Source organism: Quercus suber, unplaced genomic scaffold, assembly GCF_002906115.3.
Source record: "Quercus suber isolate HL8 unplaced genomic scaffold, Cork oak 2.0 scaffold_155, whole genome shotgun sequence".
In the NCBI taxonomy this organism is placed as follows: domain Eukaryota; kingdom Viridiplantae; phylum Streptophyta; class Magnoliopsida; order Fagales; family Fagaceae; genus Quercus; species Quercus suber.
The window spans coordinates 621,185-641,228 of NW_027069616.1; the positions used below are offsets into that span (position 1 = coordinate 621,185).

Consider the following 20,044-nt stretch of genomic DNA (forward strand, 5'->3'; position numbering starts at 1 on the left):
TATAAGGGATGCTTATCCATTCCCACTAATCTCTCTTGACTTTATTAGCAATCGCATCCCGCCAAAAAAAATAAAAATAAAAATAATCAAGGTAGTTTAACACCTACCCACCATCTTTCAATAATCTGCAGCCCTTAATAATCATTTATAATATGACAAGAAGAAACACAGTAAAAAGCCACCATTATTGGCGACCATGGGCCCTAGTGCTTGAAAATATACCCAGGCGATTTGTTTGACTCGAAACTCGAAAGTGTACTGCCTGGTGACAGTCGTTAATGGCGATTACTAGTTAGTAGTTACTAATGATAGGCATCGTATTTTCTTATGAGATTAATCCTTCTTTTATTTTATTTTTTCTTATAAATAAAAGTATTCTGACTTTTTTTTGTTGAATATTTGGCTATTTTGTTTGGCACATACAATTTGCTGTTCCATTCAATCTTTATAAAAAGTGAAAATAGCAACATTGAGGTTGTTTATTAGGACCGTAATCGAATGAAACTCTTTATAAAAAGTTCGTGTGCATTTCTCCCAAAAAAAAAAAAAAAAAACTTTCTTTTAGACTATTACTGTTACACAGATCATGCATAGACATAATAATGTTTTATTAAATAAACTCATTAGCTCAAACATATTTAAGTAGCTCATAAGTAAGTCGACAATAAAATGAATTAACTTTGAAAATTTTATCTTATTCTAAAATAAATTCAAACTTGACTTAAATGCAAAATAATATCAAATTTCTTCTCAAAAAACAAATATTAAATTACCCATCAAATTATTCATAAGTAGGCCTACTCACTTTGCCTCAATTTCTTTATCGACCTAGTTATCATTTTGGTCAGAAACGAGATCAAAAAGATGATATTGTTCACATCATCAAAAAAAGAAAAAAAAAATGATATTATAATCTTCAGCTGTTTAAAAAGAGCTTTCGGTATTTGATGTAATAATTCGTTCCAGCATTTCCTGGAAAGTGCATAAGCGCATGCACCGCTATATCATTTGGATGGACACAAAATTATAAGCCCAGAGAAAAACCATGCGGTAGCTGACTACTGAGACAACCAACCAATAGCCAAGCCGCCGTGCATGTGGATATTCTCTCTCTCTCTCTCTCTCTCTCTATAAATAGAACCCACCCCATGAAGCCACAATTCACCACATCACACAAGTAAGTTCGTTCACTCCTAAAAGCTTGCTTGTCAGCTTTGCTAGTCCAATCCACAATGGCAACAAAAATTGTCATATTGTCCTTAATGTTCTTCTTAACTCTAGCCACATCTATAGAGGCCTCAAAGTACCAGTTCCAAAATCTCAAAGAAACCAACATGATGTTCTACATGCAAGATTGGGAGACAGGAGTCAATGCCACCGCCACCCCAGTCGCTGGCATCCCTCACAAGCGGTGGTGGATCCTTGGGTTTGGAACGATCTTTGCCACTGACGACAAGTTGACAGTGGCTATTGAGAGGAACTCATCTGAGGTCGGGAGGGCTCATGGTATTTATGTGAACTCAGCGTTGGATGGCTCTGACTTGCACCTATTGATGTCACTTGTGTTCACCAACAAGAAGTACAATGGTAGCACCCTTGAAATTCAAGGGGCAGACAGGTTCTACCAAAAATATAGGGAAGTATCAGTGGTTTCAGGAACTGGAATTTTCAGGTTAGCTCGTGGTTATGCTACTTTGGAGACTGTTTATTTGGACATACCCAATTCTAATGCAATCATCAGGTGGAATGTGACAGTTTTTCATTATTGACTTTTTTGTATAAGAGTATGGAATAAGCTAGCGTTACCCCAAAAAAAAAAAAAAAAAGTTCAACTACGTTAGCATTCTATTTTATTTTATTTTTATTTTGAGGATGTGAGAATTCGATTATTAAAGAGTCACAATATGTTTGGGAAAAAAAAATGATGTGGTGTATAATAAGTGACATAGCATATTTATCATGCGTTTTCGTTTACCATATAATAAAATCATTTTAATATATTGTTTTGACTGATGCCTTTTATTGGTGAGACACTTGAAACTCTAAATTAATAACCCTATTTCGTACATATATGCAGTGTGTTTGCATAGAATATTGTAGAACCATAAGTAACCATCACAACATATTTATATACATAAAAAGCCCCAAATTCACAAATTATAAGCTATCAAAATTTATAAACATTAAAAAAATTAAAATTGAAAGCAAAAATGATCAAATTATTTGGGAATAATTTTTTTCCAATTTTTTAAATTTATTTTAGTAGTAATTATATAATGGGTTATACAAAGAGTAAACTCAAAATATGTACAATTATAATGGGAACTTTCAAATGGTTGAAAAATCTACTCAATCAGTAGAAAATTGTATTTATTTTAATGAAAATTCAATGTACCATGGGACACAATAAATAACTCACTTAAGCAATGAAGATCTAACTCCATAGTGCTAAACAGCGGCAGAGCCAAGGGGGGGGGGGGGTTGGTGGGCAACTGCCGCCCCTGAACTCTACCAAAACTCCTTTACTATTGGATATTTAGATTAGTTTGTCTCCCTATAAAGATATAAGCATAACATGTTAGTGAGTAAAAGAGGAAGGGTTTTAGTTGGTTTACAAATTTTACACTCGTTGGGGGCTATCCAAATAGTGCTATTTGTCTTTCATGTTAGGAGATATGCTCTGTTTTTGGGTCAAGAAACAGAGTGTTTTTTAAGTCAGCCATATTTTCATTAGGCGAGGGTGAGGACTAGAGAGAGGCTTTTTGTTAGATGATATTCCTCTTAGGTTAATGAATTTAGTTTAAGCTAATATATGTCCAACACTCATAATGCCAGTATTCAAAGAGCACACCATGTGTCAGTTCAAAGTTAACATGCAATGGGATGAATGTGGCCACGTTGAAATGGTTCTTACTAATTCATATACTTATTGTGCCATTATTTTTAGTTAATGATGAAGTGAAAATTTTTTGATTAAAAAAAAAAATATTATCTATTATCTATAAAAAATTAAAAAAGTTTTTTGTATATAAGATAACATATACATAAAAATTGACTCACAACACTTGATCTTTCACAATAATTGAAATTGATTTTTCTCATACCACTACATTTCTTAAGTCTTTTTTTTTTTTTTTATTAAAATAATCTTCTACCAAACCAAGTTTAAAATTTTCTCACCACTTTAGCTCAAAGCAGTAAGTCCGTAGCCATTGGCCCAATGAGTCATTATACAACTTTTCAAATATATTGGTATGTTTTTTACACTTTTTCATTGAGTTAATCTCATAGTTTATTTTGAGAACATTGATTAATTTCTTGAATTGTAAATAAATACACTGATTAATGTCTTCAATTAATTTTTATTTAATATGAATTAATTATCTTTATTTATTTATTTATTATATAGTTATTTATTTATTTTATTGATGCAAACTAATATTTTTTAGATTAATTTTTTTTAAATCTTATCTTGTAACCTTGCCCCCCAAACTAAAATACTAGTTCCGCCATTGCCAAACACACCCTATATATGACATGCTTAGTGAGCAAAAATACAGAGATGCGAGCCTATAGAACAGAACTTGTTCAAGTAAGGTCGTGATAGGAAAAATATACTGACAAACTATGAAACCCGAATAATTTATGTGACACTATCTTACTTGAAAGTTGTATATACATGCTTAATTCAAGTTTCATCCCATACCAAAAATAATAAATAAATAAATAAATAAATAAAATCTTACTCTAAAGGGCAAAGAATATCTAAAGACCTAGCATCTTAGACAAATCCACACACAGGCCCAAAATGCATTAAACTCATGATTTTAATTCATAATTTTCAAATATAAAATTATGACTTAAAGTCACAAATTTAGTACATATTATAACTTAAAACCACGAGTTCAATACATTTTGAGCAGTGTGTGAATCCATGTGTGTGTATAACAGATTTTTCTGCATTTGCAAATTACATATAGGCAACCAATGACTAGTGAAAGTTGTCAGCCGACACATTGATGAGTGATGCCCTGCTACTTGAGTTTTATTTTCCTTTATCTTTCTTTCTTTCTTTTCTTTCTTTTTATTTTTCTTTTATTTTTTTAATTTTTTTATGAGAAGATGCTACTTGAGTTTTCTAATGTAATGATTGATTGCGTTCTTTTTTTTTTTTTTTTTTTTAAATTAATGGTAAGAACACAATAAATTATGCAAATTTTGCCTCAATTTATTAACATAGCAAGTTGTAAGTGGATGAAAAATATTGTGAGTTTATATGTGTTTACAACTCTACTACTCATAACTCATCACTTGGACAGATTATGATAAAAGTTATAAAATTTGTTATGATCTTAGCATTATTCTTTTTTTTTTTTTTTTTCCCTTTTTTCCCCCTCTGTAAATAATGCGTGCTAGTTCGTATCACTTTTGTAAAAAACGCTACGACAGACAAAGCTACTGCAGGATTTTTACTTCATAAAACTGTTTCTTTTGATGGATTTTGAAGCCGTTAGATTGCTGCAACAAATTCTGCCAGGTAAAAAATTTTAAAAATAAAAATAAAAGGCACAAAAATTTCAAGCCCCCCCTTTCTCATTTCCCTCCATTATTATTCATCTTTTCCCATTTTTCCCTTTCGAAATTCTCACCATCTCTCTCAATTCCTTCTTTCTTTTTCAATTTTTATTTTCATCTTCCCTCGTGTTACATAGATGTTAGTTTTCATTGAAACAAAAATAATTTGAGCAGCCACTGTAGTTTTAGTTTCTTTTAACTTGTGAAAATCTTCCTCACACAAACTGGTTCAATGAAAGTTCATTGCTTTTAATGTATGCATGCATGACTCATTTGAAGATGACCAAGTGAATACTTTACTAAGGTTTAAGGTGAAAGTTAAAATTATAAAGAGTTTAAACTTGTTGGCTATAGTGGATGTAGTTGAATTTGGTTTTGAGATATGGATGATGAAAAGAGTATTACTAGCTAGATTTGAATGTAGTTGAATTTGGTTTGGATTGTTCAGATTTTCATACAACACATGTCATAAAATTGAGAATCCAATTTAAATTTAATTGGATTTTCTCTTAATTTTGACTTTTAATATATATACATATATATATATATATATATATATATATATATAGAGAGAGAGAGAGAGAGAGAGAGAGAGAGAGAGAGAGTTTGGGGTCCTACAAATAACTCACTTCAACAATGAAATAGTAGCATACTAAACCTATAATAGCAAAAATAATAACTTCTCTTTACTCAAATCTAAGAAGATTGAACAATTAACAATTTGAAAAAATACCACCACGCACCCTTGGTGCGGTGGTTACTCCACAAATATAAGTGTTTGTGGGATGTGGGAGGTAAGGGCTAGGGTTCAACTCTTCAGGAGGAAGCTTTATACACATATACACTTAGATTAGATTATAGTAGAAACTCTATCTTGTATAAAAAAAAATTAAAAAATTAAAAAACATATGCAAATCTATTATTTACTCATTAAACCTGAATACCAACTAACCAATTTATCAAAAGATGATTAAAAATCATGATCTAGAAAGCAAGCCAACATATGAATCTACCTTTCTTAAAAGAGTTTAAAAATTTGTTCCTCAAAATTCATGAAATGCAAGTTCTAGCTCATAATAAGACAACACAAAGTATAAAAAGCAAAAGGTCCTATAAACAATATAAGATGTAGCTTTGTGGAAAAGAGAAAAGAAAAGAAAAGAAATACATACTTGTGTAGCTAGAGGAAGAGATGTTGCCTTGGGTATTTGGGGATTCACAACTTGGGTGAGTTTTATTTGGGGATTCACTGGGTTCTATGACCCTATAATAGCCTCTCAAAATTCTGCTATCTGGCACCACTGCCCAAGGCATATTCCTGACACTTCGGCATCTGGAGTGCGCCCTCATTAAATTCCTGCGGCTGGTTGCTCCCCAAGTTCTATTGCATGATGGCGATCCAACGTTGGAAAGATTTTTTTTTTTTTTTTTTTAACTCATGAGTGGGAAAACTCCTGTTGCTAATTTGACTTGGGTATAAATACCCATTTAAATCAATTTGCCCAAATTACCTTTGCATCCAAGAGCTCTTGTGCATATACGTTAAATCTACCAATATTTCTCACTCATTCGTGTCTCTTCAAAAGCGTCCCAAACATCTTCAGAATATTAGGGTGTGTGGATGCCTTAAACGAGAAAATGGGGCTATAGTTGACGCATCATGATGTGAATTGGGTTTATAACCTTCACCACTTGAAGGAGAAGGGGTACTACCTGAAAACAAGGCAGCCTAAAATCAGGCTTATACAGTGCCTTCCCGAATCTAGCAAGGGGCTAAACAAAGATTTTTTGATCATGTCCGGGGAGTAGCGTGATGGCATCCCTTACCAGATGGAAGAGGGGCAACCAGGTGGGGCTCTAAGGATAAGAGTAGGACTTCTTCACTGCCTTATCGTGATTTGTGTTTTTAGGCTGCTAACCATTTGCTTTTCATGGTTCTGCAGACAGACGCGCCATTGACCCAAACTTCAGTTTGGTTAACAGGGAGAGCTTGGACAACATCCTCAAGGCCGAGGACGACAATCAGCTCAGGGTGGCTCACTTGATACTGGGATATACGCCAATCTCTTATGCTTTCCAAGCACTAAAGTGTGTCATCAAGGCCCGTGATCCATGTCTCCATAGGATCAACGTCGTAGTTATGGGTTTCTTGCTCCCTAAGGGTGCTTCAATTCCGAAGGGTGTACCCTTGGTTGGTTCTTCTTCTTCCCGTCTCGAGGTAAACGAAGATGAAGAAAAAAATAGAGAAAGAAGAAGAAGTCGTTGAGTTAGGTTTGTTTGAGGATGAATTTGAGGTGTTCAACTGAGCTCAGTTGTCTGAGGCCCCTTCTGGTAATCTCAGCGATCTGAACCGTACTGAAACAGACTTCCCCTTGGCAAAAACTCCTTTTGAAGAAGATATGGGTATATGGAGGAGACAAAAAACAAACTTACTGGACTTGATAGAGTCCCAACTGAGGAAGGAGACATAAGGGAGAGTAGCTTAGAGCAAACCGCATTCCCCTTCTTAGAATAAGCTCCCTTCTGCTCCATCTAAACTTCCTCCTCCTCTTCCTAAGCCAACCCTACCTTTGAGACCCGAGCCTTTCGACCCCAAATGAAAAAGAGAGTCAAAGGGCAAGGAGGTGATGGAAGTTGAGAAGTCTCACCCCACATCGAAAGAGGAGGCCCAACGAGCCACCAAGCAACAAAAAGTTGGGCATAGGGGATCTAAGAAGAGGGTCAATCCTTTGCCTGAGCCTCAGGCCTAGCTGCTGGCTCCAATGCTCGATGGGGCCCACCTGATGGACAATGCTTCCATCAGGGACTTCTAGGGAAGCACCGGCAGCCATGTGGCCGACACTTTAGAGAGGGCCCTGTTGCTACCCTTGGACATGGCCGAGTTGTGATCCTTTAGGTAGGGCTGTCCACGGGTCGGGCGGATCGGATTTGGGGTCAAACCGTCACTTGACCCGCTTAGGTCGGGTGAACAGATTTCTCACCCGTTGTTAACCGAATGGTCGGATGAAACCGTTTGTCTCGGTTCTTCGGTTTGGCGGGTCGGATTCGTCGGGTGATCGGTTTGAAGGAAAATAACAAAAAGAGAGGGAAAAATCAACCAAAGAAAAAGCTTGAAATGGCAAAAACCAAATATTTATGAGCTTGGAATGGAGATAAGGAGAGAAACAAGAGAAGATAAAATGAAAAATGAGATTTTGAAATCATACTTGAGAGAGAGGACACCCAACACATGTTAACGGGCAGGAACTGAAACTCATCGGCAAAGAGGAAGTGAAACTTGATGGCAATGGTCATGGATGGTAAGGAAGAGTCAAGCAACAGTTTGAACTTTAAAGAGAAATTATGAGATTGGGACTACGAGTTTAGAGCCATAAATATTATTGTTTTCATTTGGTTATTAATAAGATAAAATTACATTGAGCCCAACGAATACAATAGGACAAAGCCATTAATGCTCACGTGAATAGCTACTGCCTAACATTGATTCAAGGTTCAAAGTGACGTGAATAGCTACTGCCTACTAACATTGATTCAAATAATTTTTTATAGTTAATTTTGTGGTGAAAAGCTATTGACATTAAATAGATACTGACTTAACAAAACTTTTTTTATAGTTAATTTGTGGTGAATAGCTACTGTCCACTGACATGACAAAACACAGAAGTCTATTTCATCAGAGAGAAACATACCCACGCATGTGAAAGTGAAATTAAATCTGCAGATTGAGTAGTAGTTTCGGTCGGGTCGGTTGTCTCGGTTTTCAAACTTTTTAAACCGTCACTCGAACCGAAACTTCGGTTTTTGTAATAGTTAGACCCGCATCCGATAGACTTAGGTATCAGGAACCGACTGTTGGGCTTCGGGTCGGGCGGGTTCGGTTGGTTTGGTCGGATTATCCAACCGGTTGGACAGCCCTACCTTTAGGAGGCAGGAAGTCTTCCTCAACCTCAAGAGGTACTTGGGCATGGTAAGGTTTCCAACTTAGTTTAGTTAGTTAGCCTTTTTTTTTTTTTTTTTAATTATTTTTTTAAAGCAATTGTTCTCTGTTTACCTTGCATTTGTTCTCCTTTTTAAGATGTTCAGGCTACGTTTAGGGTAGAGGAGATGGCCAACAGCTGTAGCAGACAACTAGAAGATGAGAGGACTAGGCGTGTTGTGGCTGTAGAAGCCCTTAACATTACCAACTAGTTTACCAAGGACTTGAGAAACAAGCTGAAGGACGAGGAGAAGGTGAAGAGGAGTGCGGATTCGGCTTTAGAAGGTGCTCAAAAGCAAGCTAAAGACCAAAGGCTACTCCTTCGCAAGGCCGAGGACTAATTGGCTGCTGCCAAAAGGCAGATTGAGTCCTTGAAGAAAAAAATTGGAAGGTGCAGAGAAAGCCAAGGACATTATGGAGAAGGCTAGAGACAAGGTAGTAAAAGTTCGGGCAGAGGTAGAGAAAACTAGGGAGCAGGCAAAGGAGACTAAAGAGTGGGCCGAGTAGGTAGCTTATGAGATAGGGGTGGCTGAGACTGAGACCAATCTCAGAGCCCAAGTAACAGGGGTATGCAGACTCTACTACTCCCAAGTTTGGATCGAAGCCCTCAACCAAGTTGGGTTGAGTCTTCATCTGAACTTAGGAGAGCAGAGAACGTGTATTACCCCTTGCTCTCGGAGAGTTTGCTTCTGCCAGTTTTGAAGCCGATGCTACCCCTGAAGTGGCAGAGGCAGGTCAGGATAGTGCCACCAACACTCCCACTCCCCTTGACAAGCTTGCCAAGGAGACTGAGCATCCTGGGGTGTCAGAGAAATAGAAAACCATTAACCAGGAAGCACCCCAGGATGTGATGAAGCCTCTAACTAACCTTCAAGCTTCTCCTGTCGAGAATGAGGCCCTTGAGAAAAAGGAGTTAGTCTTGGCCTCTCTTGCTGTGCCTCTTAAAGTCGTTCCTTAAGCCAGGATTCTGAAGCCTCTGACATAGCCTCTTAGCAGCTTTCCAAGGAAAAGTTGACTATAAAGCTGAAGAAATAGGCTGTTTCTGTTTATTTGTGTTGCTGTTGTTTTTTTATTTTTATTTTTAGGTGTACTTGAATTTTTTGTAATGAAACTACATTTTTTGTAATGAAATGTGTGCACTTCTTTCAATGATAAGGCCCTTTGCTTATATGATTCATGTTTTTACTAACATTTGAGTAATCCTAGTAGTGTGACTCATCTTTCATTGAATGGACAATCAAAAATACTAAGTCCACAATGTAATTTTCAACTTAGGCTTTAATTGATAATTGAGTAATCTCAGTAATGCAATTTGCCTTTTATTGGGTGGCCACAAAAGAATTTAGGTTTATAAAGTAGATCCCATACCTTCTAGGTTTATACATTATGGCAGGACGTGCAAAGGTACATTTTTTATAAACTTACTGACCTCAAGGAGACACTATAGTAGTGACCATAAAGGAAAGATAAGCCCAGTGTATCTTGAAATGCTTTAAGTGATGCTCATGGATGGACATTTGTTTACATCTTTGTTGAATAAGGATAGGGCAGGTGATCTCAGGAGCCAGGCTCCATGTAGGGTCTTGTTTATCACTTGAATAGATGTCTAAAGTAATTAATTTCCTTAAGGCTTGTGGTCTGAGGATCCATGCAATACCTTGGTTTTGTTTAACACTTAGATAGTTGCTAAAAGTTATTAGTTTCCCAAAGGTTTGTGGTCCGAGGATCCATGCAATACCTTGGTTCTGTCTAATACTTAGATAGTTGCTAGAAGTTATTAGTTTCCCCAAGGTTTGTGGTCCGAGGAACCATGCAAGACCTTGGTTCTGTCTAATACTTAGATAGTTGCTAGAAGTTATTAGTTTCCCCAAGGTTTGTGGTCCGAGGAACCATGCAAGACCTTGGTTATGTCTAATACTTAGATAGTTGCTAGAAGTTATTAGTTTCCCCAAGGTTTCTGGTCTGAGGAGCCATGCAAGACCTTGGTTCTGTCTAATATTTAGATAGTTGCCAGAAGTTATTAGTTTCCCCAAGGTTTGTGGTCCAAGAAGCCTACAAAACCTTGGTTCTGTCTAATACTTAGATAGTTGCTAGAAGTTATTAGTTTCCCCAAGATTTGTGGTCCGAAAAACCATGCAAGACCTTGGTTCTGTCTAATACTTAGATAGTTGCCAGAAGTTATTAGTTTCCCCAAGATTTGTGGTCCAAAGAACCATGCAAGATCTTGATTCTGTCTAATACTTAGATAGTTGCTTAAAGTTATTAGTTTCCCTAGGGTTTGTGGTCCAAGGAGTTATGCAAGACTTTGGTTCTGTTTAATACTTAGATAGTTGCTAGAAGTTATTAGTTTCCCCAAGGTTTCTGGTCTGAGGAGCCATGCAAGACCTTGGTTCTGTCTAATACTTAGATAATAGTGAACCGCATGACACACAATTACAATAANATTTGATGATAGTCTTGAGAGGTATCTAAGAAACTCATCTGAGGATTACCTACAGTTGCATCCACTAACTGATCTATTCAAGGCATGGGGAACGGGTCTTTTGGACACGCCTTGTTTAAGTCTGTGAAATTCACACAAACTCGCTACTTCCCACTCTTCTTCTTTACAACCACAGTGTTAGCCAACCACTCAGGGTAGAACACTTCTTTGATAGCCTCTGTTTGCTTAAGCTTTCTCACCTCATCCCTGACAGTGTCGGCGTGCTCTTTGGATGGGCACCGAGGTGGTTGTTTTTTAGGAATGGCTGATGGATTTACATTTAAGTGGTGACATATGAAGTTCGGATCAATTCCTAGGGCATCATAAGTGTCCCATGCGAACACATCAATATTTTTTTCTGAGGAACCCTATCAATCCCTCCTTTTCCCGAAGGGGCAGTTGAGATCCCACCTAGAGGAACTTCTTTGGGTCATCGCCAATGATCACATTATCTAAATCTTCATATTTTGCTTCCTCGGCTGGTGCATTAATAGGCGATGCCAGGGTTTTTGATTGCTATGAGCTTTCTTCAACAAGGGCTAAGGACTCTGCTCTAGGCCGATGTAAGATGGCGGCCACCAGGCACTCTCTTGCCGTAGCCTGGTAACCTCAAATTTTCAAGACCTGGCTTTTGGAAGGGAGCTTGACCTTCTAATGTAGGGTGGAGGCAACGGCTCCTAGGGTCTGAAGCCAAGGTTCGGCCATGATGGTAATGTAAGGGGAGTAAGTATCCACCACAATGAAGTCAACCTCCACTATCTTCGAGCCAGTTTGCACAGGTAGTCTAATCTGGCCCTTTGGCATGACAATCTTCCCATCAAAACTCATCAAGGGGGAGTTATAGGGTGTCAAATCTTTTGGTCTCAGCTTCAGCCCTTTGTAAAGATCAGGGTACATAATCTCTGCTCCACTACCATCATCTACCATTACCCTTTTCAAGTCATAGCCCACAATCCAAAGAGTGATTACCAATGCATCGTTGTGGGGTTGGATGGTTCTAATTTTGTCTTCTTTGGAGAAACTCAAGACTGGATGAGGATACATTTTGGGTCTTTTCGGCTTTGGGCCAGAGTCATCGGCGGGTAGACGAGCTACAAACATCACCCTAAAAGGACATGAGCTCATCCTCCTTAGAGCAGCAAAGATTACGTTTATCATTCCTATGGGTGGTTTTAAGGAAGTGTCTTTCTGGGTCTCTTGGTTTGCCTGGCCTTGATGACCACTGGAAGGATGCAAAAGGTGCCTTAGTTTCCCTTCTTGGACCAGCTGATCTAGATGGCTCCAAAGGTTCCTACAGTCTTTTGTAGTATGTCCGTGGTCTCGATGGTACCAACAATACAGACTTTGATTGTGCTTCATGGAGTCTTCAGCCATCTTATTCGGCCACTTGAAGAATGACTCATTCTTGATTTTCTCCAAAACCTGATGTATCGGTTCTCTGAATACGGCATTAACCATCTGCGTGTTGGTTGATTCGGATTGCCTTGCGAAATCTCTCCTCGAATGGTCATTGTTTTATTGGTCCGACCTGAAATCCCTACTCTTTTGAGGGATAATCTTCTCCTTTCCTTTTCCTTGCACCTGGTCCTCTTCCACTCTTTTGTATTTGTCAATCCGGTCCATAAGCTGATGTACATTGGTGACAAGCTTGCTAGTTAAGGATTTCCTCAAGCCATGCTCAGTTGGGAGACTGCCTTTAAAAGTGCTGATGTTGATGTCATCAAAGTTGTCGTCTATCTCATTATACATTTCCCAATATTTGTCTGAGTATGCTTTTAGAGTTTCTCCCTCACACATAGATAATGACAACAACGAACTCAGAGGCCAAGGAACCCTACTGTTCGTAATGAAGCGAAAGCCAAAGGCTTGGGTGAGCTGCTTATAGGAATCTATGGAGTTCGTTTTCAAGCCGTTAAACCACTTCATCGCTACAGGTCCTAGGCTGGACAGGAAAACCTTGCACATCAAAGCTTCATTCTTGGAGTGGATGCCCATTCTTTGATTAAATTGGCTCACATGCTCTACGGGGTCCGTTCGAACATTATAAATGATGAACGTAGGCTGATGGAACCGCTAAGGTAGCCTAGCCCCTTCTATCTTGTGCGTGAAGGGTGACTTTGAGATTTGATCCAGAGCCTTGCTCATGGCATCATTACCCAGGCCCATACTAGATGGGCCCTTGTTTTTCGCCTATGATGGTGCTCGTCTTCATAAGAGAAAGTCTCGCATGGGGGAGTTCTTGATCTCTGCCTATAATTGCCGCCCTCTTTATCATTAGAGGATATGTCAGAACTGGAAGGAGATCGCCTCCGCTGTGCAGGGCACAATTTCTTTTTCAAGTCAACTATCTCCTGCTGCATGGCTTGGTTATTGTTTTGTCTCTGGGATACACGACTGCCTACTTGGGAGTGGCTTCTACTCATCTGGGTGGCATGCATACTCCCCTCTCGATTCCTTTCATTCTCCTGATTTTGTTCATGTTTAGGGTTAGGAAAATTACCTTGTCACTGGGATCCTATGGGTTCTGTTCATTGGGGACCTGTTTGGCGTGGGTTTTCTTAGTGTGGACATGATCCTACCATGTCTAACTGTTGTATTCATGAACCTACAAATTCTTTCCCATAGATGGAGCCAATTGTAGGGATTGGGTTGGAGCACTATCCCTAAGGGATAAGGGAATTTAAGCCCAGCAAGGTCAATACAATAAATTTGTAGAGAGTGGGTAGAAGAACTGGGTTTTGATGAGTGTAACAACAGTTGAAGATGATTTAAAGAATGAATAAGTAAAACAAATATTGGGCAAGCAATTCAATCCTCAGCACTAGTCCAAGGAGTTTCAACTTATTATTTCTTGAGTGACAGTGACAATGGTTACAAAGTTAGTTCAGATTATTACAGTGCTTTCTCTGGTAAAATCTCTGATCCCTTTTCTCAGAGCTCCTTCTTCCTTATATACTACTTTCCTCATTCATCTCCACCATACACATATAGGTCAGATCTACTGTTGTTGGTCTTTGTCACATCAACCTCCTCCCAAAGCTCTTAGGTAGTAGCTATGAGTCTAAAAAGCCACTGCTCAAGTATCATTTTCACATTAATGCGGCTAGAGTATTAGTTGGGGAGCATTTAATGTAGAGGCAGCAGCTTTTCCTAGAATTGCTTTACCACCATGCTTCAGTGTGCTTACTTGCTGTACTTATCTTTTTCCTTGGACTGCTTTGGAAGATTGTCTTTGCCGGTAAATCACTTTTCTTCTACCTCGACTTTGGCTAGCTGAGGATAGAGTTGTCCTCGGCACGGTTTCTTGGGTTGTCATGATCACCACTGTCTTCTTCATATGTGATTATGGGCCTCGACATGGGCCTTAGGCCCAGTACAAAAGATGGATATATATCACTTGGCTCTATGACCTCACACGTACCATTCTACTAAGTGGAATGAAAAATTTTGGCCATTTCGAGCAGAATGAAATAGAATTCATAACTATGTTTTATATAAAAATACTATCATTACCTTTATTTTAGTTTTCTATTATCATCAGAAGAAAGAAAAAAAACTGGTATTATAGAGACGCAAAATTAAAAATTCACAATAGACAAATTACACTATTGAAATTGTTTCATAAAAAAAGAAAAAAAGAAAAACACTTTTGAAATCAATTTACATACTATCAAAGTCAGATTCATTAACTACCGAGTACCGATCAATCAATCAAAAAAAAGAAGGTAATGAATCATGCGTAAAAGAAACATACCTTTTTGAAAACCAAATTACACCTCAATTGAATAATTTCTAATAGAGGATTTATCTACAACCAAATCCTAGTAACAAATTACATTAAAAAAAAAAAAACTAAACAAATTCTTAGATGCATATTGGACTGTTAAAAACAAAATTGACCTTTTTGAAACCAAGAACAATAAAAAGAATCGACTTATTTGAATTTTTTATTTTTTATTTTTATATATAAGAAGAATCTCCAAATATATATATATATATATATATATATAGCTTTAATTTTACTTATGAAAAACCACACCTTTAAAGCTAGATAAAAATTCACAAAATTAAAGCAAAAAGAAAAAAAAAAAAAAAAAAAGAGGACCTAAACTTTACTGCTTTAGTAGCAGGCTGTTCTCCACAAAATCAACAAAGAGAAGCAAAGTGAACGAAATTGAAAAAAAATATTTGAAAGGAAGAGTAGGAAAGATACAAATATGATTAAATTAATTCACTTACTTGAATTGGGGATGGAGCTCAAAGCATCGGTGACTGGGGCTGCTTGTTAGAACGTCAGAGATCTTGTGATAGTTATGGTGGGTGACAGTGATGGCAGCTATGGCGGCGGGCTGATAGTGTGGCTCGGTTATGGGTGGGAAAAAGAGAAAAGGAAATTGGGGAGGAAGTTCTTGCGCGAGGTCTGCGAAATGTATCGAGGTTGAAGTTAAACAACTAAATTCTCCTTTAAAAAAAATTAAAAAAAAAATTATATGGAAAATTGTAGAGCCTACAAAGTTGATGCAACAACATATTATGAAATCAATTAAAAGTAAGATACTTCAATTTTACAGTATATATAGATAGTATGAATTATTATGAAGTCTAAAATTGTATGAATAATTTTCAAACATGGTGTGACACAACAAATAATAAGAACAAAAAACAAGGACATAAAGTTAAGGGCAAAAACATCTGGTTTTCTTCTAAAAATTTAAGCTAATTAGTCTTTGCCAGGATTTAAAAAAAAAAAAAAAAAAAAAAAGAAAAGAAAAGAAAAGAAAAAGAAAAAAGAAAAAGAAAAAGAAGAGACAAGCATTATTTCCCATTTGCTAAACTGTTAAAATAGTCATGACAGAAATTTAAGAGGAGAATTAGAGCATTCGCCACACCAATATTTGGCACAAAAATAAAGCTTCATTTTTGTGTTTGGTGTGGCAAATATTTGGCACATTTGCCACACCAAACACAAAAATGAAGTTTTATTAGATGTTCCAAATTTCAAAAATTATACAACACCGCTACAGTACCGTCTCAAATATGAGACGGTACGAACAGATGTTGCAAAATTTTTTATTGTTTTATATTTTCTTTTCTCTCTCCTCTCTTTTCATTTTTTCTTTTCTCTTCTCTCTCACTCACCGGTTCCCTCTCTCTTCTCCTTGTATCGGTTCCCTCTCTCTTCGACTAGTTCGAGATGTTCACTGGCAGTGACGACAGTGTAGCTCCGATGACGACAACGCGCTCTGCCACGCTTGATCAGCCACGCTTGATCTCACCCATGCTCAACCACACTCGATCTCGCCGATCTCACCCCGAGGCTGCCGTCGATCTCACCTTCTTCCCTCTCCTCTCTATCCACCTTTCACTTTGCCTTTCTCTAGTTGTGGGTTTTTTTTTTTTTTTTTTGCTGCAATTTAGGTTGATCTGATAATTGTGAGTAATTGTGGTGGTTGGTTTGCAGTAGAGGTGGGTTGTAGTGGTGGTGATGGTGGGTTCTGATATGATGGGTGAGCTGTGGGTGATGGTGGGTTGTGGGGATGGTATGGGTTTTGTGTTTGTTTTTTAAATTATAGGCGGTAGGTGGTGGTTAGTTGATCTGGGTGGTGGTGGGCTGTGGGCTATAGGTGATAACAGTGGAAGTGGTGGTGGGTTGTGGGGGTGATGGCCTGTGGTGGCTGTCAATGTTGTTGATGATAATAGAGGAGGAGATAATATATTATTTTAATGTGTAGTAAATATTATTTTAATGTATAGAATTGAATGACAAAATATCTGATAAATGAGATGTAAAATGATATAGTAAAATAATAAAGTAAGCTTTTAATATAATAAAATGACATAATTTTTGATACATCTAATGTGGATGCTATTATCTAAAAAGAGTCTTGAATTCTATTGCATTTCCTTTATTTCTTTATCGATAAAACAGAGAAAAAAAAAAAAAAAAAAAAAAAAAAAAAAAAAAAAAACGCACAGAATCATTTGTTGACTAGACAACAAGAACCCCTTAGCCCCCATCGTCTGGATTCTAGCTCTGGGCAGATATTTTAAATTTTTTTTTTTCTCCCATTGAGAAAATTAATAAAATATTATTTCTTGACTGGGAAATAAAAAATGTGTCCATCAGTTTCTATTTTACCAACCAATCAGCAAAGAAGCAGCTTCATCCCAGTTGCTATTTCTATTTTTTTTAAAGCAACTGTGAACAGTTGGTTGTGGTATATACAACCTACTGTAGCTTAGTTGGTAAAAGAAAATAATATTATTTTATTAAAAATATCAACTCTTTCTCTCTCTTCGATCATGTTGTCTCCGTCTTTCTCTCCACTAAACACTGTCTCCTTCTCTCTCTCCACAACCTCTGTTTCTCTGACTATTAAACTCACAGAGCTCCATGGCTGAAACTCTCAAAGCAAAGCCACCTTCATTCACCGCCACAAAACACCACCACCATCACGGATTCACGGTAGTGAGTCTCCCTCTCTCTTCACCCTCTATTCTCACCGTTCCTCTCTCTCTCTCTCTCTCTCTCTCTCTCTCTAATCGAGCTCAGCCTATGGGGGTCGAACCCATGACCACCATTACTGGCAATGGTGCACGACAGCGAAGCCACCATTGGTGGCCGCCGATCTTTCTTCTCTCCCTCTCTATTTTTTATTTTATTTTTTTGTTTGATCCAAAAGCTCCCTTTTTTTAATTGTTTGTGCTTTTAGATTTGCTTGGGTTTGAGGATTGGGGATTTTTGGGTTGAGGGTTTAAGAAAGAAAATATGTTTGTTCCAGGTTTTGGAATTTGTTTCAAAAATGGATTTTAGTGGTTTTGATGTGTGTTCTTGTGGCTATGGTGGGTGTGAAGCGACGGTGGGTATGGGTCTTGCAATGTTTGGCAGTGATGGCTGAAAATTTTGTTGATTTTTCCAGGTTTGTGGTTATGGTGGCTGGTGGTTTGTGGTTTGTGGGTTGTTGTGGTTTGATGGATTCGGTATAAGTTTTATGGGTGATTCTCGATGGTTTGCAATGTGAATGGTGATGGGTCTTGGTGTTTTGCTGGGTTTGTAATGGTGGGTGTTGGTGTTTTTTTTTTTTATGGGTTGCGGGGAATGTTGGCGGGTAGCAATGGGGAAGAGTTGATGGGTAGAACGGTAGAACTAGAACTAGAACAGAGAGATGGGACTTGAGAGAGAAGGGAGAAATTTTTTTATATTACTTTTGATTGTATAATTTATATTATTTTATTAAGTTATATCTAAAAGTAAAAACTGAGATATCGGATGAGTATTAAAATAAGATTGTAAAATAAATAGAGTGAGTTTTGAGAGTTAAAAAAAAACTTTTTTTTTTCTTCCGGATGCAAGTTCTCTCATTATAAATAGAGGCCAAAACTCCAATAAAGCACAGGACTACAAACTCAGAGAGTCATTCTTGCTATTCCAGGTCCTAGTCTACTAGATAGCATACTTCTTCGTTTCCTAATTGGCCAGACTCCACCCATGGCAACAAATATTGTACCGAAAAGAGTCACCAATTTATTCTTGGTATTAGTTCTAGCCACAGTCACATATTTAGCCAAAGCTGCAGAACTTAACGAAACCCAGTTATCCCTGTACTTCCAAGACATCTCAGCCTTTGGCAACCCCAATGCCACGGTGATCCCAGTTGCAGGTATTGCAGGCAAGGCTTGGACATTCACTCAATTTGGCACTGTCTTTGTCACTGATGACTATATCACTGAGACCTCAGATCCAAAGTCACCTGAAGTTGGGCGTGCTCAAGGCATGTATGTGACAGCCGGGTTGGATGGGTTGAATTCACATGTTATGATATCAATAGTATTCACAAACAAAGAGTACAACGGAAGCACCATACAAATACAAGGTGTTAGCAAGCAATTTGAGGCTGTTAGAGAGGTTGCAGTGGTGGCCGGGACAGGGAAATTCAGGTTTGCTCGTGGCTATGCTACTTTTGAGACATATTTCTTGGACATTCCTACCCAATACTCGGTTATCCGGTGCAACGTCACTGTGCAACATTACTAGGCCTTTTTTTATGGTCATTAAGAAAGAATTGCCATGATAATAATTGGGACAGAGAGACTCTCAGTCCTTGCTTTTGCTAGCTTCCTTGGTTTGTAATTTTATTGCTATTTGTTTGCTTCATAAAGCATTGATTATTGAGAATTGAGGTGCTTAGCCTGAGCATTGACAAAAAAAAAAAAAAAAAAAGGCTGAGAAAACTTTAATCTCGGTTTCCTCTTTGTATTTATGGTTTTAAAGGCATAATATAAATATATTTCTGTCCTGAGTTACTGCACTTAATGCGTGGGATGTCATGTTTGATTTTTGCACATAGTGTCACGGCCATCTAGATGTTGTTGACCACGTTCAGCTTCCAAGTTCCTTTCACAACGCGGCGTTGAATACAACTTTTCAAGTACGTAGTTTGCACTCTTGTTAGAGCATTCAAAATTAGACTTTTAAAAGCTAAAAAGTCAAATTTTTAGCATCCCATTCCACCAAAAACACCCTACAACAAAGATGCTATTTCTATAACAAGAAATATTATTATATTCCTTAGATAAGTGGCGTGGCTTTTAATGTTTGTAGAGGTAATATTTTGTTATTATTTTAATAAGTTTTTTAATATTATTTTAAATAAAGCGGTAAAAAAAAAAGAACTTTTGATGTAAAATTTATTGTAAAATATAAGATGTATTGTAAAATAAGGTGTTAAAATTAATAAAGTAACTTTTTGAGATGCTAAATGCTAAAATTTTTGTAAGCTTTGATGGGAATACTCTATTGAATTTTAAGTTTTCCAATTTGCAATATAATAGCATATCTTATGCTCCAGAACAGCAATGAAATTATTCGGCACAGCTTGCATTACCAAGAATGGTCTCTCAATAGATCATGCCCAAAGTTTTCTTTAAGGATTATGTATTTGAATTGAAATAAAATTAGATTAACCTTAGACTTTTTGTCTAAGGTTGCAACATAGTGTAATCCAAACACT

General features: G+C 37.3%; 4 protein-coding genes across 4 annotated transcripts; 2 read left to right on the forward strand and 2 right to left on the reverse strand.

Annotated features, from left to right (window-relative positions):
* Window positions 1-1,232: 1,232 nt before the first annotated feature.
* LOC112039624 (dirigent protein 22) lies at window positions 1,233-1,769 on the forward strand. Its single transcript, XM_024072508.2, has one exon. The coding sequence runs from the start codon at window positions 1,233-1,235 to the stop codon at window positions 1,767-1,769; it is 537 nt and encodes a 178-aa protein (XP_023928276.1).
* A 9,915-nt stretch (window positions 1,770-11,684) lies between these two features.
* LOC112039634 (uncharacterized) lies at window positions 11,685-12,491 on the reverse strand. The gene has a single exon (XM_024072518.2). The coding sequence runs from the start codon at window positions 12,489-12,491 to the stop codon at window positions 11,685-11,687; it is 807 nt and encodes a 268-aa protein (XP_023928286.2).
* Window positions 12,492-12,548: 57 nt separating this feature from the next.
* LOC112039631 (uncharacterized) lies at window positions 12,549-13,028 on the reverse strand. The gene has a single exon (XM_024072515.1). The coding sequence runs from the start codon at window positions 13,026-13,028 to the stop codon at window positions 12,549-12,551; it is 480 nt and encodes a 159-aa protein (XP_023928283.1).
* Window positions 13,029-17,343: 4,315 nt separating this feature from the next.
* Window positions 17,344-19,224, forward strand: LOC112039689 (dirigent protein 2). Its single transcript, XM_024072585.2, has one exon. The coding sequence runs from the start codon at window positions 18,523-18,525 to the stop codon at window positions 19,066-19,068; it is 546 nt and encodes a 181-aa protein (XP_023928353.1). The 5' UTR covers window positions 17,344-18,522; the 3' UTR covers window positions 19,069-19,224.
* Window positions 19,225-20,044: the final 820 nt, after the last annotated feature.